The sequence below is a fragment of the Cordyceps fumosorosea genome, assembly GCF_001636725.1.
Source record: "Cordyceps fumosorosea ARSEF 2679 chromosome Unknown scaffold_3, whole genome shotgun sequence".
Classification (NCBI taxonomy): Eukaryota; Fungi; Ascomycota; class Sordariomycetes; order Hypocreales; family Cordycipitaceae; genus Cordyceps; species Cordyceps fumosorosea.
Window position 1 is genome coordinate 398,461 of NW_017387303.1, and position 21,064 is coordinate 419,524.

Below are 21,064 nucleotides of genomic sequence, written 5' to 3' on the forward strand. Positions count from 1 at the left end.
CGTACCAGTTTTCCAACTCTCGCAGGGCAATCCTGCATCGCTTTGCGGCCGCCTTCAATTCCTTGCTGCTTCCTGCAGTGGGTGCCCACCTCCATTGAGCCCGCCTAGCGCCCGCTGCCAATCCACCAACCCACCCACTGCACCCACTGGACGCCCATTGTAAGCACAACCACAACCAGCAGAGAAAAGCCCTGTCCGTCCGTCGTCCGTCCTTTTTCTCAACACCATCCTCATCCTTTCCCCCGACCATCTCGCCTCCCCCCAATCTCCCTCGACAACTCTGGTCCTACAACGATCGATCGAACGCGAACCGCTTCCATTGCCTGCGAGGCATCGTCCTCTGCCAAATCGTCAACCCATACTGGCCCTGCACCTCCCCGACGACACCGCAGCCTGCACAGGTAAGGAACGCTGCGACGCTGTTTGACTCGTGCTCTCTTTTGCTTTGAATCCATGGCTTGATCTCCGTTGCGTCACGAAAAAGCCACATCATGACGACCCCTCGACTTGCAATCCCGGTGGAATGTCATTGACGACAAATACTCCTGTCGCACCCTCGACTCCCTGACACTCCCATCTCCTCCGTCCTCTGACGTGCTTGGCTCGCTGCCGCCGACCCGTTAACTGTTGCCTCACCCGACCGACATCTTTGTGCGCTGCTCCACCACTGCGGCTGTCCGCGTCCCAGGCCCCCGTCATTGCAACCGCTGCCACTCTTGATCCCCCCTCGGAAACACTCCTTTTTCTTCCCTGCCGCGTGATTACCCGTTTCTGTTCGAATTCCTCGTCCCGCTAACACTGCATCCCCTCGCCCCTAGGCTCGTACAACGCCGCCACTACTTGCCAAGATGCCTCCCGCCGATCACGTCCTGGATGTCCGCAAAGGCATCGCCGTGAGACAGGCCACCGGCGACGCCAGCTCCCGCCCATCGGCCAGTACCGGCAGCGAGCCGAGCAGTGCTGGCCAGTCTACGCCGACGTCGTCTCCCGAGCCCAGCAGCACGCCCGAGCCTTCACATTCGTCAAGCAGCGCCGCCCCCCCTCCGTCATCGAGCTCCGCACCACCTCCCGCCTCGTCGCCATCCGCGCCTCCTCCCTCGTCGGCCCCTTCGTCGTCGCCTAGCCCGACCCCGAGCCAAACCCCGTCCCAGTCTGTGCCGACTGTAACCACCACCACCACTACCACCCAGCACACGTCAGCAGCCCCGGCCCCAACTTCTTCTCCCTCCGGGACCAGCGTGCCCCCCGCCGAGACGTCCGTAGTCGTTGTCACCTCCACCACTATCGGCACGCCGCTCCCGCCCTCCTCTACTACCTCCTCTACGCACAGCCCGACCCCCGTCTCCGGTGGCGGTAGTGGGAGTGGTGGCCTGAGCTCCTCCGGCAAGGTCGCCGTCGGCGTCGTCGTCCCTATTGCCGCCATTGCCCTCCTTGCTGTCATTGGCCTGTTCTGGTGGCGTAAGCGCAAGGCCCGCCTCGAGTCCGAGGAGGAGCGCCGCAAGGAGGTCGAGGACTACTCGTACAACCCCAATGCCGACCCCACCATTCCCGCCGTTGGCCTCGTCGGTGGTGCCGCCGGTGCTGGCGGTGACGGCTACGAGATGCGCGAGGACGCCTCTGCTGGCTATCGCGGCTGGGGCTCGACCACGGCCGGTGGCTCCGTGGGCCGCAAGGCCTCCACCACGCTCTCCAACCCCGGCGCCTTCTCCGAGGCGACTACTGCCCGTGGCGGCCCGCATGACGCCCACGACGGCTCCTCGTCCCAGGAGGGCGAGATTCTCGGCGCCATGGGTCCGTCCGCCGCGCACAACCGCACTGCGACTGGCGACGTCCGCCGCGGACCCTCTAATGCCTCGTCCTCATACAGTGCCACCGGACGCTCCGAGGGCTCTGACGGCGGCGGCATGTACCCCGGCGGTCCAGGCGCTGGCGGTGCCGGTGCCGGTGCCTACTATGACCAGTACAGCCAGGGCGCCTACGGCGACGGTGCCGCCGTCATTCGCGATAACCCCGCCCGACGCAACACCCAGATCGAGAACACGTCCCACTATCCTCAGCAGAGCGCGGGCATTGCCCAAAATTTCTAAACGACAGCGTGCCTTTTCGAGTTGCCATGATCTTTTCCTTTACCCCTCTGTATACTTTCACCCAACTATATTGATATGTGTGCCCCGACTCACCATATTTATTTTTGCATTTACCAAAAATGCCACAGACGACGGGGGCCTTCCACATGCCCCCAGCAACGCAGTTACTAGACGGCAATCGCAGCGGCTCTTTTCGACATACTTTGACTATTCTCCTCGGCACGGCAGTTGCTCTCCTCGAATCAGGGACGGGCCATTCTGCGGACTGTATATACGGTGTTGAGATGTCAGCACCCCTGTCCCTACATAGGGCCTGTCTCGATTTTAATTCCTGTTTGTGTTGCGAAAATGCGTTTATTATTTTATTCCTCTTTACGCCTAAGCCAGTGAATACAGTCCCGGCCAACAACATCACTCCCTATCCAGCCTACCTACCTCAGCTGGGCACGACAACCAAAACAATGGAGACAATACCAACTTTGTTCTTGAATATACCTTGATTTAATCTAGGAATATTCCCTCTTGCAATCTTCTCTTTTCTACTACTATATCTCTTTTTTTTTGCGCGTTTTGTTTTCTGATTGGACTTTTTGATTGAGCTTGCCGGTTCTTTTTTATATATCAGTTGGAGTGTTTGTTGGACCTGGCCAAAATGATGGGGTGGAGCGAGAGGTGGAGGAGATGGCGACGGCGGAAATCAATCAGTACAGTAATGTTGGTAGCTGAAAACAAAGATGAATAAAAAAACAAAGAATGAACATTTACAAAGGATTTTGGTTGATGACCTTGTGCAACGGAAACTATGACGACATTCTATGTCGATCCCGTGGTGTGACGCGGGAGGCAGGGGAGGAGATGTCGTTACCGTACCGTCGTCGCACGGGCACGGAATCGATCTAGCTTTTTAGTGTGTTGCTACCCGGCACAGGCATTCATTTGCAAACGCGACACTACATCAGTTTTCGTAATTAGAAATTCGAATCCTGTATTGACGGGGTCGTATTTTCCCTTTCAGCCTCCGTGGGACAGACGCGTCAATAATTCTAAACAACCCTTTTTTTTCTCGTTCCCTTGTTTGTTGGATTGGCATCTCCGGTGAGGAGATGGGCCCCCATTCGCAAACGCCAACACGAGCATCCCTCCCCCGCCGTTCCAGCAGCAACCACGGAGCACGACTGATTATGGGTTAGTTTACTAGATTCGCAGGTCCTCGTATCTGGAATAAAAGAAACATGCTGCTGAAAGCAACGCCGGTCATGTCATGAGCGTGGTAGACGAGAGCCGGGATGTTATTGGTGGAGTTATGACGTCTTTAGGCAAGTCTCACTGTCAACAAATCGTGTTTCACTTTGAAAGCTCCCATCTACGATTAGCTGTCACATACAACCTGGTATTCTAATCAATCTGTATTGCGATTTAACCAATGACTAAACATGCTAATGTAACATTGTGGGCTAATTGCCTCCGACTAAGCAAGATATCCGATGCACGTAAAAACGCCAATCACCAAAGTCCCCCTCTGCCGACACTGTCCAAACAAGTAGAATGTGCCAATGGGCGAATGTGCTGATGACGTCTACATTTCGGCCCGCACTTGGCTGCCGACCACGCTGCGCCGCTGTGCCTCCTTCTGTGCCAGCTCCTGGCGTCGTTTCTTCTCTGCCCATTCGCGACTCGCGGCTCTAGAGCGTTCAGCAGCTTGCTCCCTGGCAGTCTTGACTCCGATATCTTGAGCAGGTTGGGGTCTCAGTCTTGGCGCGCTGATATCACTAATGGTACTCTGGCGTCGCGCCGTCTTCTGGGCCGTGCTCAAGGACGAGGTAGGTCTCTGGCCGGCAGTCGGGGCGCTAGTCTTCCTGACGGTACCGGGTGCCACAGATGCTTGTCCGTTGGGAATGACTGACAGTCTCTTGCCCCGGACTGTGGCAGCTGCTGCCGCTGCCCTGGCCTTGGCTTCATCCTCTTGTAGCTTCACCTGTCTTGCACGGCTTGCAATGGTCTCGCGAGGTGTGACACCCGGTGCACTGCTATTGCGAAACGGACGGGCTTTGAATTCTCGCTTCCTTCGCATTTCTTCTTCCTCAGCCCGCAGCTTCGCTTCGTGTTGCTCCCTCTTTCTGCGAGAAATAGCTTCACCAGGCAACTCAAAAGAAGGTTTCGTCACGCCGCGCGGCTTGGCAGGTGCAGCGTTGACCTTTTGACTCTTTTCGAGAAGAGCCTGGCGAGCCTCGCGCTGCTCCTTCAATCGACGAGCGACAGCCTCGCCGGGCAACTCGAACTTGGGAACCGTTGGCTGCTTTGTCGACTTGCTTGTTGGCGATCTAGATGGTGTTGAGCGTACCGAACGCCTAGTGCTGCCACTGACTGGACTATCAGCCAGTTTGGTAGGAGGTGTCGCTGGTTGGTGATTCTTCTGACGCAGCGTCATGGAAGCAGATCGGCGCAGGGACTGCTCACTTGTCTTGCTGTTTAGGCTCATCATCGCGGTGCGCTGCGTCAGTGATTGGACGGAAGGCGACCTGACAGCAGACTTGGCCGCAGGCGACCTGACCACATTGTCGTTGGGCGCTGCTGTCTTGATCTTGGCTAGGGCACCGACTGCCTCGAGCTGCTCCTCGAGCCTATCAAGCTCCTCGAGCGAGTCTTCAATGCGCGGGACGGAAAAAGAACCAGTTCTAGAGCTCCCGGCAAAACTTTCACTACGGTCCGAGATGCCTGAGAGGGCTGGCGAAAGGGCATGCTCAACCATGTTGACCACCTCGGGCACCTTTAATGCAGGGCCATCATAAGGTGGTGGCGGGTTCTGTTGATCCCAAGACATGGTGCTGAAATTTGACTGGATAGCACTGATTGGTGTTGCTAAAAGCGTAACTCTGTTAGTTTGTTGCTGTTGGGCTGATGGCTGCTGGGTAGATCCTGATTTCGGGACAGAGTGCAGCAAGTTGCAGCCAAAGAGCATAGCCGGATTCGATTCACGACTGCAGCCATGAAACCGTGGCTGATGCGGGTCGCCTGCGCTCGGCTCTGCTGGACATGAAATCAGCCATTTAAACTGACCTGCAAGATGCTTCTGAACTTGGTCTCGCAGTGTGGGCTCAGATGCAGTGTATATAGCAGTAAGGGTCTGGCCGCTGGTGCAGTGTTTTGCTGGGACAAGTCAGTGAATGCTACGGTTGAGGGGCGAGGGTCCGTGAACACCTACTCTCTACTCTCTGCTGCACAAAAGTCGTGTCACTGTTTTCGTCAAGCACAGCAAGTGGCTCAAACGTGTGGGCGCTCAAGGCAGGGCGCTGGAGTCGCGCAACGTGCTGCTCAATCTGAGGTTTGAGAAGCTTGGGATCCGGATCGTTCCTGGCGGGGGAGATGTTTTGGCTATTGTTGATGACGAGTTCGCCGAGGGCGCGAGAGAAGGAGTTGCCGTCCTTGTTAGCAGGAGGGTATAAGTGCATCCTGGCAGTAGCGTCTTCGAGAACGTCAAAGGCTGTCTGGTGGATAAGGCCGGGGCGGATGGATTCTGGACGAGCCGGGGCCATTCTGCTCCGGGGACTCAGAAGAAAACCCTGCAAAAAGGTGTAACAGTCAGGGGTTCGATGTGGCTTTCGAGGGAGTCCACGGGTGGTCCTGTTGCAATTTCGCGGGATCGGCAAGGGAGGGTAGCGCAGTTTATGCTGGGACCGGTCGGTGGACAGGGCGGTTGAGCCTGAAGCCAAGAGTAGAAGAAAAATGAAAGCGAGGAAGCAAGAATAAACTGGATAGTAGAATGGAACCCAAGAGACAACGATGAAAATGCAGGCGTATGTTTTGCAGAGGGTTCAAGAGTGAATGCAGGGAAGAAGTGTTGTGATTTTCTGTTTGTTTTGGCCAGCCAGGCCGCTATTTACATGGAGCAACGGCGCCATAACTACAGCTGCAGCTAGTCAACAGCTCCTTCCCCATTCTGCCAGCACACTGCAGCGAGAGTCACACAAGCCAACTGCAGACTGGTTGCACGCAGGCGGCCTCGCTTGTGATAATGGACAGCCCAACAAGAGAAAGCCGAAGAACCCTGGTCCAGGGTCGATATTCGCAGCCAAGAGACGCACAGGGATAGCGCCGTGGTACTGCATGCTGCTAGGCTGGGCTGCTTGTTCTGCAATAAACAGCCCTGCCTCCTGTCAACGCCCCGCAGGACCATGGCGTTGATCATCGGTAAAATCCCCTTATTTGCAGCTGCTGGCTATTTATGAATTCTAGGGAATAACTGGGCTCTCAATTGAGGCAACGCGTGCCGCGGCAGGACGCGTTCTTTGGCTGGCAAATAGCCCCGCCCTGTCAGATTGAGGTTATGCGCCAAAGAAACATTACCAGTATTTCGGTATGTCTATGACGCACAACTCTCGGCCTCGCCGTGCCTATGCACACAAAGATAGGTGCTGTCATTATTGCTCGTTTGTAGCTCATGTCAGCCATGGCCGTCAAGATGTAACAGGGTGCTGAATCGCCGATAGTGCTTCCCTGGTGCGGTCTCGACTGACAATGTATCAAGGGCTCGCCATGGACGCGTCTTCGGCGGCTGCGGCCTCTATACTTTCCGTCTGGGCTTGTAATGTCGGCGCGTGTTCTGTAGGAATCCGGACGAGTGTCTCTGGGAGTGGCGGCCCAGCTTCTTCACGCTCCCCGCCCTCGTTTGCAGTCGCTGGTGTTGGCTTTGCCAATTTTGCTGCATTGATTAGCATGATTGGGAATCTAAACCCGGCACCCAACTTACTTGATGCCATGTTGATAGCACCCAAAACGTTGTGCCAGTTGCCAATCACGGCTGCGATAGCTGTACAATGTCAGTAATGCCAGATACGTACGGTAGAACGCCACTCGCCTTCCGTTCCATCCGTCAGCGTAGACAACTTTTGCTCCAAGGCTTCCATCTGCGTTGCTACCGCACCGCTAAGCTCCTTGAGCTCCTTCAAATGCTCCAGCTCGGCGCGTTTCTCCTCAATTCGAGCAGAGAGCGCGGATTGCTGGCTCGACGCGCCGATGCCGCCTTGGGCACGCATATGGGTCGACAGCGAACGCGTAGGAAACGACATTGTGGATGGTGGCCGTGGTAAAGTGCAAAAGGCGCGTAACTGATTACTTAGTTTTCTCAAAATTTGTCGTGGTGTAGAGCTTTAGTTATTTAATTGATGTTCATGTTCGTGCCCCCAGCCAGTGTTCAGCGGGGTGCCCGCGCCACACATATCCCAGCGCCACAGCTGCTTGACAGGAGAAACACCAGCCTCATACATCGTTGCCCCGTCAACCCGCGCGAGCTTGGTTGGACCCACACTACTTTAGCCAATCGTCCACACGCGACTGCTACCTGAACCTTGCATTGCTCACAAAAGTTGATTGACATTCTATCCAACGTTGCTTCTGCTTTACTACTCGCCTTGAGAACTTTGAAACCCCCATCAGTTGCTTTAAATACCCGATTACGACATCCAAATCTACTTTTCACAACCCCGGAGTCGCCGCGTCACGCAAGATGGCCAGACTAAACGAACCTGCGATTTCAACAGCCGAAAGCATCGAAATGCGTACGACCACTCCCTTGAACGATCGTGGCCATCATGATGCTAACTTGAGTATTACCTCTAGTTCGAAAGAAGATGCTACGCCAGAATAGAGAGCTGGCAAAGCTAAACAACACACGAGCCCTTCGGATACGCGAGCTCGAAGAAGAAGTTTCACGCGCCCAGAATGATAATCTGGAGCTCCGGAGTCGCATAAATGAACTGGAGCAAGAAGCTAGAGAACACGAAGAACGCCAAGAACACACGCTGAAGATCAGGAAGGCACTCGAGAGCCAACTTACTGATTGGTGCACCATTGTTGGGGGTCTGGGGATGGAACCCCCCAAGAGGCAGTCGCCGCCCATCGAAAGCGCGTCCAAGACCAGAACCAGTTCCCTCCCTGCACGGATAAGCCCCTCACAGCGCCGTCTTCGCAATATTGCAAACGATTGCGAGCAACTTGGTCACATTGCCGAACACAAGGCATACTCGCGCGAGTCCATGAAGTAGGTGGCCCCTACTACCCCTTGATCTGTCATCCAGCTACTAACTAACATCTTCAGCCCTGAACAAATCCAAGCACTCCGATTACAGGCAGATCAAGAAGAAGCTACCAAGCTGCCCTCTCCTTCCCGCCCCGCCCGTCAAGAGCCAGCCAAGGCCGACACACCACCCCGCGAAACCAGAGCACGCAACTTCTCCAGCACCATCGACTCTTCACCTCTGGTAGTTTCATCGCCAAATCTTGATGATCTTCATATTGGCTCAACGTTAGCCACGAAAACTGTGACCCCGATGATTAGAGAAAGCCGAGTTCATGTTGACCTGACCCCTGACACGCCAATCGCGCCTCCCACTAAGGCTGGATCGAAGCGCAAGTTCACCGTGGAAGACTACGCAGCGAGGAGAAAGGCATTGATGGCAAAGGAGAATAATCGTCCGAGAGTCGAAACGAAGACAATTTCTGTGCTTGATAACGCACGTGGCAAGACTCTCAAGGAGCTGACCGCCATCAGGCGAGAGGAGAATCGTGCCAAAACCCAGGCCGCGAAAGAAGGAAGGATGCCACTCGCAATCAAGAGCACAAACGATGACATTCAGTCGCCCAAGAAGCGCAGGACAGTACCTGCCCATGACATATCAGATGCCGACCTGCCCAAGCCTAGATTCTTTTTAACCGTCAGGCCCGAGCGACAGCGTGTTCAGGAAGCAGAGGCGCTCGCGGCCATGAGGTATAAAGCTAGGCTGGCTGCAGGTACAGAGACATTATCCCCTCAAGCAGATAAAATGTCTTCTTGCTCACCTGAACCGTCAGCCGCCGAGGAATACGTGAGAGAGAACCCAGCGCTTGCGGACGTCACCCATCTAGAGGAGACTTCTAGACCGAGCCGCAGAAGTCGAGCGGCTATCAGCTACACCGAACCGAACCTGAGAGACAAAATGCGACGGCCAAGAAACGAAACTTTTGATGCGGTCTCCGGCGAGGGCAAGAGCAGACGCTTTAGTCACTCCGAACTCTCTACGCTCGACACCAAGAGGGGGTTGAGCGGTTTGGACGCTTGGACAAAGTTCTCGGTTGCCCACCCCCGCCTGACTGGACTTACCACAGGGAGTACACTTGTCAGTCCTCCCACGGACCATGAGTCTCCGACTCATGAAGTGCCGTCTACAGTGGAGGCTGACAGTCCGCAGAGAAGCTCACGCCTTTCTGAACGCGAGGAGAATGACGTTTACGAGTTCAGTGGCTCGTCACCGTATACGGGCGGAAGTTCCGGACATTCAGTGACGACGCGAAGTGGACGCAGGATAACTGCAACAAGAAGATTCTCCACCACGGACGATGAAGATCATAGTGTTGTGAGCCACGACCGCATTACGACGCGACGACGGAGCATGATGGTTTAAAAAGAGCGAGCATCGGTTTTGGGTTTTGATTTGAAAAGGTATCAAAGCATTTTGGAAAGGCAGCAAGGCATATGCATTATTAGGCGTTTTTTTGTTTCGTTTCGTTTTGGATGACTGTTTTTTTTTTGGATGGCTTCGCGTTTTTTTCTTGGAAATGTTTTTTGCTTTGCAGTGATGGATGGCCATCCTTTTTGCGTTTGCTTACTTGCACAAAGGGAGGAGAGCTCTTATGTTTTTATGCTAGAGATACCAAGGGTCGCAGTCGTTTTCATTGATGCTTTATTACATTTTCCCTCTCCTCCAAATCTGCTCGTGCCGTAGTTGTGTGGCTGTTGTCTCCGATGACAAACAAGGTCCTCGCCGCCAGGCGACTTTTCTTGTGGTAATTCTATGCATATCATGGTATTATAGTTGCAATCTTGCAATTGCTGTTCTGCATATGCAAACACAGCCTTTTCTACCCGTTTTCCGTATTCGCGCTCGCTTTGGCTAGCTATGACGCATTCCCTGTTTGTGAGACGGGTTTTGTGTATGTGACCTTTTCCACCGCAACCGTCTCGTTTCCTTGCTCGTCTTTTCTGAGCTGGTAGACGTACAATGTGAGCGAGATTCCTTGGACCTAGAGGTAAATTAGCAAGATGAGCAAGGAATAGAAGAGAAAAGTCCCCAAATTGTTCCCAACTCGTGCCCACAAACAGCTCAAAAGGGGGAAGAAGAAGGAGGAGCAGCCAGCTTACGTCCATCAGGCAGAAGCTCGGGGTCGAGCCCTCGCCGTCGTCGCCCCAGCCGTTGAGGAACGCGCCGGTGGCGCTGCCAGGGTTGACGAAGAACTTGTCCATGTACTCGAAGGCGTCGAACTTGTGGGTGCCGCCGTAGCAGAGGACGTCGACGTCGAGGCGGTTGGCCTCGGCGAGCAGCAGGTCGGGCTCGGCGGAGCCGACGAGCGTGAAGCCCTCGACGAGGCCGACGCGGATACCCCCGTGGGCGACGACCTGCGTGAGCGGCAGCGCCGTCGCGCCGGGTTCGGCGACGTCGTACCGCCCGCGGACGATCTTGAGGTCGGGCGCGATGGAGCGCAGGTACTCGTACGTGCTCTTGTCGGTGAGGTTGCCGAGGCAGAGCGTCTGGCCAATCTTGCCGGGCGCGAGAAGCTTCTTGAACTGTACGAGGTGGGGGCAACCGTTAGCAAATCAACGAGGTTTGTTCAAAGCTGCGTTTTGGCGCTTTCGGAGGTAGGCGGCATACCTTGGCGGGAAAGTCGAGAGCTCGATCGGGGATATGGATATCGCCTAGAACAAGGATGAGGAAAGCCATGGTGTTCTGTGCTCCCTATGCAGCTAAGCTGCAGCAACCGTGCGACGCGATGGTGTTCTGGCAGCGCAGAAGAGGGTTGAATTGACGACGGGTCGCCGGAGCTTCGCAGTTCAACGGTATGAGGCTGGAGGGGCAACTAGTGACGAGTCCGCCTGGCAAGTCTAGTTACCTACTGTATGAACTGACTACTCTATACGTACATAGGCAGCCACTAAGACAGTGGCTAGTGTGTGGCTTGTGAAGAAGATCCGGATACAGCGATAACTCGGCTAATGTATTCGCTTTGGACGACCTCCACAAAAGCGAAAAAGGAAGACGGACGGATCTTATCGCTGGCGGGGAGTCCCCGATAAGGAATTTTTTTTGGACGACACTGCATCAAAAATTCGGGCCTGGCTGGAACTGGCTTTCTGGAAGAGTTACCAACAGTTCGACTTGTATTGATCAAACAATCCTTCTTGGGACAAGATGGCGGTAATGTCGACGCTATCTTTGGCTGAGAAGCTTGACAAGATCAAGTCACCCGGCCTGCAGAGTCAGCAACGTGTAAGTCAACTTCCCCATACCGCCGCTTCTTCCTGCGAGGCTCGACTGACTGGCCTCTCCCCGCAGACTGTTGTTGTGCTTCAGGCCGTCGAGTCCACCCTGAAAGAACAAAACACTGAGCCCACCCCGACCGGATACTTTGCCGCCCTCCTCGCCCTCCTCCAAAACGCCAACAGCAGCGGCACCGTCAACACGGAGCTGGCCACGCCCGTCGTCTACCTCCTGGATGTCGTCACGCCGCACGCCCCCGAGGCGCTGCTGCGCTCCAAGTTCACCCAGATCCTGACGCTGCTGGCGCCCGTGCTCCTGCTGCGCGACGCCGCCGAGCCGCTGCTGCTGCGCGCGTCCATGGGCTGCCTCGACGCGGCCCAAGGTCCGCCGCCGCGCACAGGACGCCCTCAAGCGCGTCCTGCGCAACCCGCCCCCGAGCCCGGCCATCGACCACCCGGCCGCGGACATGTGCGCCCAGACGGCGCTCAAGAACCTCGAGGACCTCGCGACCCAGGCCCTCGCGGCGCGCAAGGGCAAGAAGGCGGCGGCCGCGGCGGCGCACGACCCAGAACTGATTCACGCCCTGCAGCTCGTCAAGACGGTCGCGGCGGCGAGCGGCGGCTGGCCGAGCACAAAGATTGAGTCGCTGTGCGAGCTGCTTCTGAATATTGCCAAGACGGGCAACGAATACATGACCATGGCCGCGTTTGAGATTTTTGAGCTCATCTTTGAGGGTATGAGCGAGGAGGTGTCTTCGGCTAAGCTCCCCCGGCTGATGGAGATTATTTCGGAGCTGCGACCAGCAGCAAACGACACACAGCTGGTTCCGCCCTGGCTCGCCATTCTGTCTCGGGGCTACGACGTCTCGGCGCAGATGGAGCCTGAGGAGACCTTTCAAAAACTCCCCGATCTGTTCCGCATGGTTGCGCAGTTCCTCGAATCACAGTCCGAAAACATTCGCATCTCCGCCTCGGAGTGCCTAATCTCCTTCATGGCCAACTGCATTCCACAGCAAGTCATCATCGACCCCTCAATATACGACGAAAAGACTCTCGAAAAGGTCGCCAAGACGGCCGAGTCCCTCCTCACAGTGCAGTTCCAGGCCGCCTGGCTGCAGACCTTTAACGTCCTCGCCGCCATGTTCCTGTCCCTGCGCTGGAGGGCCAACCCGATCCTGCTGAGCGTCACCAAGACCATTGGTGAGATTCGTGAAAACTCATCCTTCCGCAACAAGAAGGAGGCCGACGAGGTGATTGGGCAGGCCGTCCGCGCTATGGGGCCCGAAGCCGTCCTCTCCGTGCTGCCACTCAACCTGATCAAGCCCGTCAAAGGCCAGGCTGGCCGCGCCTGGATGCTGCCCATCCTCCGCGACTACACTAGCAACACAGACTTGGCCCATTTCAGGCGTGAAATGGTACCGCTGAGTGAGGTCATGTTCCAGCGCGTGCTGGAGCACGGTGAAGCTCCCAAGACGATGGAAATTAAGATCTACGAGACCCTCGTGCAGCAAGTCTGGTCCATCCTGCCCGGGTACTGCGACCTACCTCTTGATCTCACTGAGGCGTTTGACCAAACTTTTGCCGAAATGATTGCCAACCTCCTCTACAAGCAGACCGAGCTTCGCCTGGACGTCTGCCGTGCGCTCAAGACCGTGGTTGAATCGAACCAGGCTCTATCAACCATCACCGAAGAGGAAGACGACTTCCTGCTGCAAGCTCGCGTCAGCAAGGAGACGGCGGCCAGTAACCTCGCCTACCTCGGACAGTACGCTGGCAACATGCTCGCTGTGCTTTTCAACGTATACACCCAGACGCTGCCGCAGAGCCGCGGCCCCATTTTGCAGACAGTCAACGCATTCCTCAGTATCACACCGAAGCAGGAGCTCATGGACACCTTTGACCGCGTGAGCAAGATGCTCGCCTCAGAGCTCGAAAACCTCCCTGTCGCCGCGGGTGATAAGGAGAAGGGTAACAAGGGGGGCAAGGACCACATGCCGTCCACGGCGCAGACGCTTATGGACCTCGTCATCACAATGTCGGCGTACCTGCCGCGCGAGAGCTTCGCGACGCTCTTCGAGATTGCAACGCTCATCATCGGCCGCGACGACGAGCCGCAGCTGCAGAAGAAGGCGTATAAGCTGATCCCGCGATTGGCAACCTCGGAACTTGGCCAGGCGGCGCTGCAGGAGCGCAGCTCCGAGCTGCAACAGCTCATCGTATCGAGTTCCGCCAAGGTGTCCGCGCCGGCGCGCCGCGACCGCCTTGCCGCCATCTCCGCGCTGCTGCCCTACGTGCCCGACACCGCGCTGCACTTCATCCCCTCCGTGCTCAGCGAGGTCGTCATCTGCTGCAAGGAAAACAACGAGCGTGCACGCGAAGCGGCGTACGAGCTGCTCGTGCAGATGGGTACGCGCATGGCCGCGGCTGGCGACGCACCCATCGACAACCGCCTGGTGCCGCATATGCCCGACGATGCCCCAGCGGGCGTCGCCAACATCGAGGAGTTCTTCACCATGGTTAGCGCGGGCCTCGCCGGGAGCACGCCGCACATGATCTCGGCGAGCGTTACCGCCATCAGCCGGCTGCTGTACGAGTTCCGCGCTGCCCTGGGCGAGCAGACGCTGTCGGACCTCGTGCAGACCATGGACCTCTTCCTGACGTCCAACAATCGCGAGATCGTCAAGAGCTGTCTGGGCTTCGTCAAGGTGTGCGTGGTGAGCCTGCCGACGGAGCTGATGCGTCCGCGCCTCGCGACGCTCGTGCCCAACCTGATCGTCTGGAGCAGCGAGCACAAGGGCCACTTCAAGGCCAAGGTCAAGCACATCCTGGAGCGCATGGTGCGCCGCTTCGGGTACGACGACCTCCATAAGAACTGCCCCGAGGAGGCCCGCAAGCTCATTGTCAACATCCGCAAGAGCAAGGACCGCGCCAAGAGGAAGAAGGACGCGGCCCGCGCGGGCGGCGGCGACGACAGCGGCGACGAGGAGGATGATGAGGAGGCCGGTGGCAAGCAGCAGTTCGACACCGAATACGACCGCGCCATCTACAGCAGCGAGTCGGAGGGCGACGACGACAATGACGACGACGAGGAGGCGCCCCGGCAGAAGAAGAAGACGCAAAAGGGCGGCAAGACGTACATCCTCGAGGACGACGACGAGCCGCTGGACCTGCTCGACAAGAAGGCCCTCGCCAACATCTCCTCCACCAAGCCCTCCCGGACGCGCCAGCCGCAAAGGGGCAAGTCCAGGGCCAAGGTCGACCTCGACGGCAAGCTCATCCTCGGCAAGGACGACGACGCCGCCGCCGCCGCCGCCGACGACAACGCCATGGAGATTGACCAGCCCGAGGGCGGCTCCGGCGTCGGCGCCTACGTCGCGGCCATCAAGGGCAAGGACGCCGCGCGCCGCGGCCGCGGCGGCAAGCTCAAGTTCTCCAACCGCCGCTCCCGCGACGACGCCGCCGACGACGACGACGACGGCGAGCAGCTGGACGAGAAGGCGGCCGTCATCATCAAGAACCGGATCAGCCCCGGCAAGGCCGGCGGCGACCGCGGTCGCGGAGGTTTCAGGGGTGGACGTGGCCGTGGTGGTGGTGGCGGCGGCGGCGGTGCGCGTTCGGGTCGTGGTGGCATCGCCAACGGCCGGAGGGGACTGGGCGTGGAGAAGAAGCGAGGCGGCGCGGGGCCGACGGGTGCCAACGGCGTGGGCAAGGGCCGACGGGGAGGCGGTCGGAACTAAAGAAGATGAAGGGGACGCAATGAAGGCAAGGAGTGAACTGGTCGTCACATTTTTACATGAAAGCGAGAAGAGAACGTGTAGGGACAATTTTTTTTTATTTTTGTGGTTTTCTACAGGAAAGAAGAGACTGTATATATACCAAGTAGAAGGAAAATCACTAAAAGGGAAAAAAAAAATGATTATATAACAATTGTGTAAAAACGTGAATAAGTGGCGTGTGTATTTGGGTCACCAAGTTCCATTATCTGAATATGCAGCATCCTTTCCTTTCCCCATCGGCCGCCAAAGTCATTTGTAATGCCCCCCTTCGGTGTATCATCTCTCTCCATAGCAACATGTGTGTTTATATAAAAAAGAAGAAAAAAACGTAGTCATGCGTCTTCATGGTCTTTCCCGCAGCGCTATGCAAACTTCAGATGTGAGAAAAAAGAGAAAACGTCGCACTCAAGAGAGCATTAGAAATGGAACAAAATGAAAAGCGAAAACGGTCATCACAAACAATTTGTGTGTCAATGGTTCGGTCCAGCGTGCATTCATTCATTCAGTTCCCCGACAACAGAAAGAACGTGAAAAGGTGAGCGGCTTTCCAGCAGCCTCTTCTCCCGATCCAACAAAAAACGTATTGCGCCCAGTTAAGGGGCAGAGGCATGCCCACGGATCCTTAGTCGAGAACAATCACGTTCCCTCGTGGCCCATGCCGGCGCGGCGATGCCTGGATTGGCGGTGACCGGTACCCGTGTCCTCGAGCCTGTCCGTGTCCGTACTGGCTGTCTCTGGCGGTGCCCCAGCTGCTTTGGTTTCTGCTTCGTGTGAGCACAGCGTTGAAATAAGAGTGTAAGGTTGAAATAAAAATGAAGAAGCAAATGCGGAGGAAACCACTCACTGGTCCCTACGAGGTAATGAGAATAGCCCTTGGTGCTCGGCGTGGGATGGGGACTGCGATACGGCCCGGATATGGATCGCACCGTGGTCTCGGTGGTCAGATGCGGCTAGGGGAGCCTGCTGTAAGGGAGTCTGGTACGGAGGTCTCCATGGAAGCACTGCATGGGCGGTTTCCCGCGAAACAGGATACAATTCGACACCACCATCCATCTCGTGGTCTTGCACCATCGGACTCTCGCGGCGGAGAGGAAAGTAGCGGTTTCCATATGGCTCTGGGGGCCGAGACCAGCGACGCACTTCCCGAATATGTATGGGTTCTTCCGGCTGGGTGACGCGCTCGTAGAATCCTCCCCTATCCTCCATAACGATGGGGTTGGAGCGCTCTCCTGGCCGGTTGACATCCATAATAATCCTGTGAGCAGGGGTGGGAACCTGTGCTTGTGCTTGTGCTTGCCAAAGCTCTGCCTGAAAATGGCCATTAGATCCGGGAGGTTGCGCGTCATTTACTTGCCTTGCATGGAGATATACTTCTGTCCCGTACGGTGGCTGGTACGGGTAGGGAGGCGCCTGCGGAGGCGCCACCGAGTACTGCGATGCGGGGCCGGATGTGACGATGAACGGAGCACTCCTTCCAGGCGGTACGCTGGTTTGGAACGGAGGCTGATTCCAGGCTTCTGGGTGCTGATTATCCATGGGGCGTTGAGGAGGTATGCGACGCACAAATGATGGCTGCATGGGTGATGTTGGCTCTATCGAGGGAAGTGGTACATCATGGGACGGGGGCGTGAGGGACCGCGAAGCGGCTGATCCTCCAAATGGTGGCCGGTGAATTGGCAGCATGATTGGGGCAGAGTGCAGCGGTTGCTGCCGAGCGTAGGTTGGGTAGGGACCAGGATCGGTCTCCATGGCCGTGGAAGAGGAAGAGCCCCGAAGCTCTCTATTTCGCCGGATGGCTTCTTCCCAGGCACGGTATCGCTTAAATCCCCGCTGATTCCGCCTCTGAGATTTGGATCCTTGTTGGTTAGGGTCAGGGGATTGTACATGTCCAGCGGGACGCCCGGGTTGGCCACTTTGCTCCATGGTGATATCCAATCCGGGCTGTGGCAGAGGGAGCCTTGGGCTTGCTGGTCCGGCAGCGGTGGGTTCCACGTCTGGCTCCTCGGCCGAGGTAGCATCCGTCGACTCATCATCCGAGTCTCCAGTTTCAGAGTCTGAGATGACGACTACTTCGCGGAGAATTTCATCCAGCTGATCACGGCCAGTTTCCTCGTCACCTCGCCACTGGACAAGGGTATCCAGGCAACGCTGTTCCACGAGTTTGCGAGCATTCTCCCAGGACACCTCCTTGAGGTACTGATCATACGGAGTGTGGTTATGGCGTATATGGGCCAGGACGGCCAACTGCACTCTTCTAGCCAAGGATATGTCCTTAGAAAGGCCGACGGGCCCGGAGCCGGAGCCTTTGCTGGAAACACTCTGGATATGACGATTAGCGAGGGACAGGCGAGGAGGCGGGAAACGAACTCGGGTAAAGGAATGATCAATAATGATTTGGCGATCAGTGTTGGGGATGCGAGGAAACAAATCTCTGAGAGCAGCGTCAGCCTGTGCGTGATAGACTTCCTGCGAGTCGGGAATGGGCTCGGGTGCTCCGTTGGTTGTGGTGACGGCGGGCAGCTGGGGAACGTGGCCCAGCTTGGCCCTGGCCTCCTCAACAATCATTGCTCTGATATGGTGACCGACGCGGTGAACCTGGCCGGAGATGGTAGTCCCGGGAGCTGCCTTGGCGTTCTGCGCGATAGGGTGTTAATATTGACAGCTACAGGTGACGGGCGGCCGACGGCTAGCCACATACGGAGACGATGAAGATCATGGCATCCTTTTCTCGAGATATTTCCTTGCAGGCCGTGGTCAGGTCGGGGTTGCCTATGGGGACAAACTCGAATCCTGCGGGCGGCGTTCTCTTGATTGTGGTCTAGGGACGACGCGTGAGTCGAAGAAGAGGTTACGTGCCACGGCATAAATAGTCAATCAAACCTCATATTCAAGCTTCTTCTTCTTGTTCTCGTTGGCGACAAACTCAAAATACGTGTGATGCTTGGACTTTGGCACGAGAGGCCTCGCCGCAAAGTTCTCGGGCACAGGCGCAGAGCAGTCGAACTGGGGCCTGCTCTGCCTCATGTGCCGTTCCTTTGGGCCGCCAACCACCGCGGCAGGGAGGCCGCGCTGTTCCCTCACCATTTGTGGCGGCTATGTCATGTTTGAAGGGAAGGGAGGCGTTCGAGATGCAGGCAGCCAGATGAGCGAAGCCGGGTGCGTGGGAGCAGCCGGGCCAGTCCGGCAGAGCAGAAGAACAGAACTCTACTCGATCGTGGGCGAGACGATTGGTGATTCCACGGGTCTGCAGCGGCAGGAGCTATGGCCACACAGGTACCGCGAGTGGCTGTTTTAAAAAGACCACACCCGAGAAGGGTAAGTCGAAAAAGGGAAACCTGATCAGCGGAGCGGGCTGTGCTTTTGAGCTAACTGGGAGCGCGTTGGATGGATGTTGGGGAAGTTGGGCCACGATTGAGGTTGGTTAGGCAGATCGTGATTAGGTAATCACGCAACTGAGATGTGAAGGCGTAACCGCGGGCATCACGTGTGATGTATTGCGGCCAGACGAGATTGGGCTGTAATTGGGGATAAATAGGGCGGTCTCGATTTATGCAGCTTGACCTTTAAGGACCAGTCAGATTGGTCCAAAGGGCGAGCCGTGAGGCCATTGGCGGCCAGATGCAGCGGCACAGACGATGTCGCGGGGACTGCATTTAGATTGGCTGTTGATGTATTACAGGCGTCGGGAAAACGAAGCAATTCGTGTATGTGTGTGGATGGCAGTCAATTGTACGAGAAACACGGCTTACGAGATATGTGCTCAAAGCTACGAGAACTGAAGCGTTCTGGTTGATGCATTTGCAGTGCCAATGCATCACGCATGGAACACACTCATGCTCCATGGTATGGCCTGGATGCGATAATGCGCTGAGGCGATAATTGGGACCAGATCATGCCATGATTAGCCTCTATACATTGTAGAGAGGCAATGATGGCTGCGTGAAGCGAATTCGAGGTGCTCAGGCGATAGACAGCAGTCACTGGCCGTCGGGAGACAAGCACTAGTATAGCTCATTGGCGGTAATGCTAGGGTCCAGCCTGACTCCAAGTGGATTTTCAGGCATTACGAGTAAATAAAGACGACCGTTGTTCCTGACTGGAGTGTTTGGTGAATTCCGTTCGGTGAGTGGTAAAGGTGAGATGCATGCATGAAATCCGGTACGGTGTAGCACCGCCATCGGGTCACGGTCAACACTGGTGGTGAGAAGAGTGAGGGTGACTGATAATGTCAGCATACTCTGTCAGGCTTGGGCAGACGAGACGGCTGGGATGGCGAGGATGGGAATGGTGGCCTACTTTAATTAATGCGCTGAATCGCCATGCTGCCTTGGTGGTGTCGTGATGTTTCGACAATGACTCCCAATGTAGAAATGGTGTGGGTGATAACAAAAGCGATAGCCGGGCCGGGAAGTGTCACGTGACTTGAGAATGAGGAAAGACACGTGATTTGAGCTGATTGGGTGGGCCTGTGGGAAAATAGCCAATTACAGGGAGCCAGCGCTAGGACAACACAGCCACGACAGGCAGCAGGATAATGAGATAGATGTGGGAGGCTGTGCAGAGATACAAGACAGAGTGTACTCTGCTAGCAGACAGGCTACACTGACAAGCAAGCAAAACTGAAACAGGCGAAGCGCAGGAACTGAGATGAACGAACAAGACATGTGTCTGGATGTCAAGGGGAGAACGGGAGGACGTTGGGGCATTTGACAGTTGCCGAGTGCGACGAAGACCAGGGCACCGGACTGTGGAGGACGCCGGGAAACGTGGTACGACTGGGCCAAGAACCGTGTATCTTTTGGACTGAGAATGAGTTTAGCGCTAGAGCGTTTCGAGAGGGGTCGTGGCGATTGAAGTGGGTGGCAGTGCTGGATCTTCTGGGGCGGGTGGACTGATGTTCGGGGAAGGCGACGAGATTGTTATTAATTGTAATTTTGCGCTGAAAGCTTGGGAACGTGGGCACTATTAGATGAGAATTCCAGAGTACAGTGCATATGGGAGAGTTCGGAGGGTAGACCGAGGACCAGAAGACGGAACCATTGGAGCAGAGGAATAGACGAGCATGCGATATACAGCCGTGTTATGTACATGTGCGCGAAGGACCCTGTACGGAGAGCCGAGACGGAAAGAGGCCTGGTACGTCAGCTCTCTCGGACACTAGACAGAAACAGTTGGGACAGCGAGGAAGAAACGGCAGCGAGAGCTCCCAAAATAAATACAACAGCTGTGAGCAAGTAAATGATGGAATGGAGCGATTGGCTGACGGGAGGCGCAGCAGCATGGTTGCCCAAACGGGCAGGAGTTGAGCAGCGTCGTCATCACTTTTCACTCGGCTGCTAGCAGAGGTGTCCTGATTCAATATGCATAAAACGAGCAGAATGAAGTACTGTCGGTTAGGCTGGTACGGTGAAGTGGGAGAGGCTCTGAGCGCCGGACAAGGTCCGTTGGAGCGCTAGAGCAGCCACCGCTGGGCAACCAGTCAGCCGGGTTTGTAGCACGTTTAGGCACTGTAAATGGCCTGTAAATGGCCTGTAAATGCCCGCCGTTGCACTGAAAAGCAGCCTGGCACGGAACATGAAATCAGCGTCCCAGCTAACGAAAAAGCTGACGCGTCCCTCATCCCCTTGGACCCCACTGCCGACCCAATCTGACCAACCAAGTCTCAACCGCGGATATTCCGAACGGCTCCCTTTCCCGGCTGCCTGGGTCTCTGCTCGGCCTCTACTCGCCCGTTACGCCTGTGCTTGTCTCTGTTTGGCTGTTCCTTGGCTCGCTCCTTGGCTCATCGAGCACCAGAGCCCTGTTCTTCTCCCTCAAGCCCCCCCCCCCTTGTACGCCCCGGCTATGCCACACTCCCCCCATTCCCATCCGCTTCCGTTTCCATTCATAGCCACAACGGCCCCCTTCTGCCTCAC

At 56.3% G+C, this 21,064-nt stretch overlaps 7 protein-coding genes across 7 annotated transcripts; 3 read left to right on the plus strand and 4 right to left on the minus strand.

Annotated features, from left to right (window-relative positions):
• Positions 1-848: 848 nt before the first annotated feature.
• ISF_01815 (hypothetical protein) lies at positions 849-2,087 on the plus strand (the record flags this gene model as incomplete). The annotated part of the gene is made up of 1 exon (XM_018845422.1): positions 849-2,087. The coding sequence occupies one exon, from the start codon at positions 849-851 to the stop codon at positions 2,085-2,087; it is 1,239 nt and encodes a 412-aa protein (XP_018707145.1).
• Positions 2,088-3,663: 1,576 nt separating this feature from the next.
• On the minus strand, positions 3,664-5,620 carry ISF_01816 (hypothetical protein; the record flags this gene model as incomplete). Its single annotated transcript, XM_018845423.1, has 3 exons — positions 3,664-5,114; positions 5,145-5,234; positions 5,290-5,620. The coding sequence occupies 3 exons, from the start codon at positions 5,618-5,620 to the stop codon at positions 3,664-3,666; spliced, it is 1,872 nt and encodes a 623-aa protein (XP_018707146.1).
• Positions 5,621-6,607: 987 nt separating this feature from the next.
• On the minus strand, positions 6,608-7,153 carry ISF_01817 (DASH complex, subunit Dad2; the record flags this gene model as incomplete). The annotated part of the gene is made up of 3 exons (XM_018845424.1): positions 6,608-6,786; positions 6,835-6,894; positions 7,009-7,153. The coding sequence occupies 3 exons, from the start codon at positions 7,151-7,153 to the stop codon at positions 6,608-6,610; spliced, it is 384 nt and encodes a 127-aa protein (XP_018707147.1).
• A 437-nt stretch (positions 7,154-7,590) lies between these two features.
• On the plus strand, positions 7,591-9,330 carry ISF_01818 (shugoshin; the record flags this gene model as incomplete). Its single annotated transcript, XM_018845425.1, has 5 exons — positions 7,591-7,642; positions 7,704-8,124; positions 8,182-8,873; positions 8,934-9,230; positions 9,311-9,330. 5 exons carry the CDS (start codon positions 7,591-7,593, stop codon positions 9,328-9,330), a joined length of 1,482 nt encoding a protein of 493 aa, XP_018707148.1.
• Positions 9,331-10,016: 686 nt separating this feature from the next.
• On the minus strand, positions 10,017-10,837 carry ISF_01819 (retrograde transporter; the record flags this gene model as incomplete). The annotated part of the gene is made up of 3 exons (XM_018845426.1): positions 10,017-10,142; positions 10,261-10,683; positions 10,769-10,837. 3 exons carry the CDS (start codon positions 10,835-10,837, stop codon positions 10,017-10,019), a joined length of 618 nt encoding a protein of 205 aa, XP_018707149.1.
• A 468-nt stretch (positions 10,838-11,305) lies between these two features.
• On the plus strand, positions 11,306-15,110 carry ISF_01820 (ribosomal RNA-processing protein 12; the record flags this gene model as incomplete). Its single annotated transcript, XM_018845427.1, has 3 exons — positions 11,306-11,383; positions 11,450-11,683; positions 11,757-15,110. The coding sequence occupies 3 exons, from the start codon at positions 11,306-11,308 to the stop codon at positions 15,108-15,110; spliced, it is 3,666 nt and encodes a 1,221-aa protein (XP_018707150.1).
• A 661-nt stretch (positions 15,111-15,771) lies between these two features.
• ISF_01821 (hypothetical protein) lies at positions 15,772-18,233 on the minus strand (the record flags this gene model as incomplete). The annotated part of the gene is made up of 4 exons (XM_018845428.1): positions 15,772-15,910; positions 15,994-17,783; positions 17,848-17,967; positions 18,030-18,233. 4 exons carry the CDS (start codon positions 18,231-18,233, stop codon positions 15,772-15,774), a joined length of 2,253 nt encoding a protein of 750 aa, XP_018707151.1.
• Positions 18,234-21,064: the final 2,831 nt, after the last annotated feature.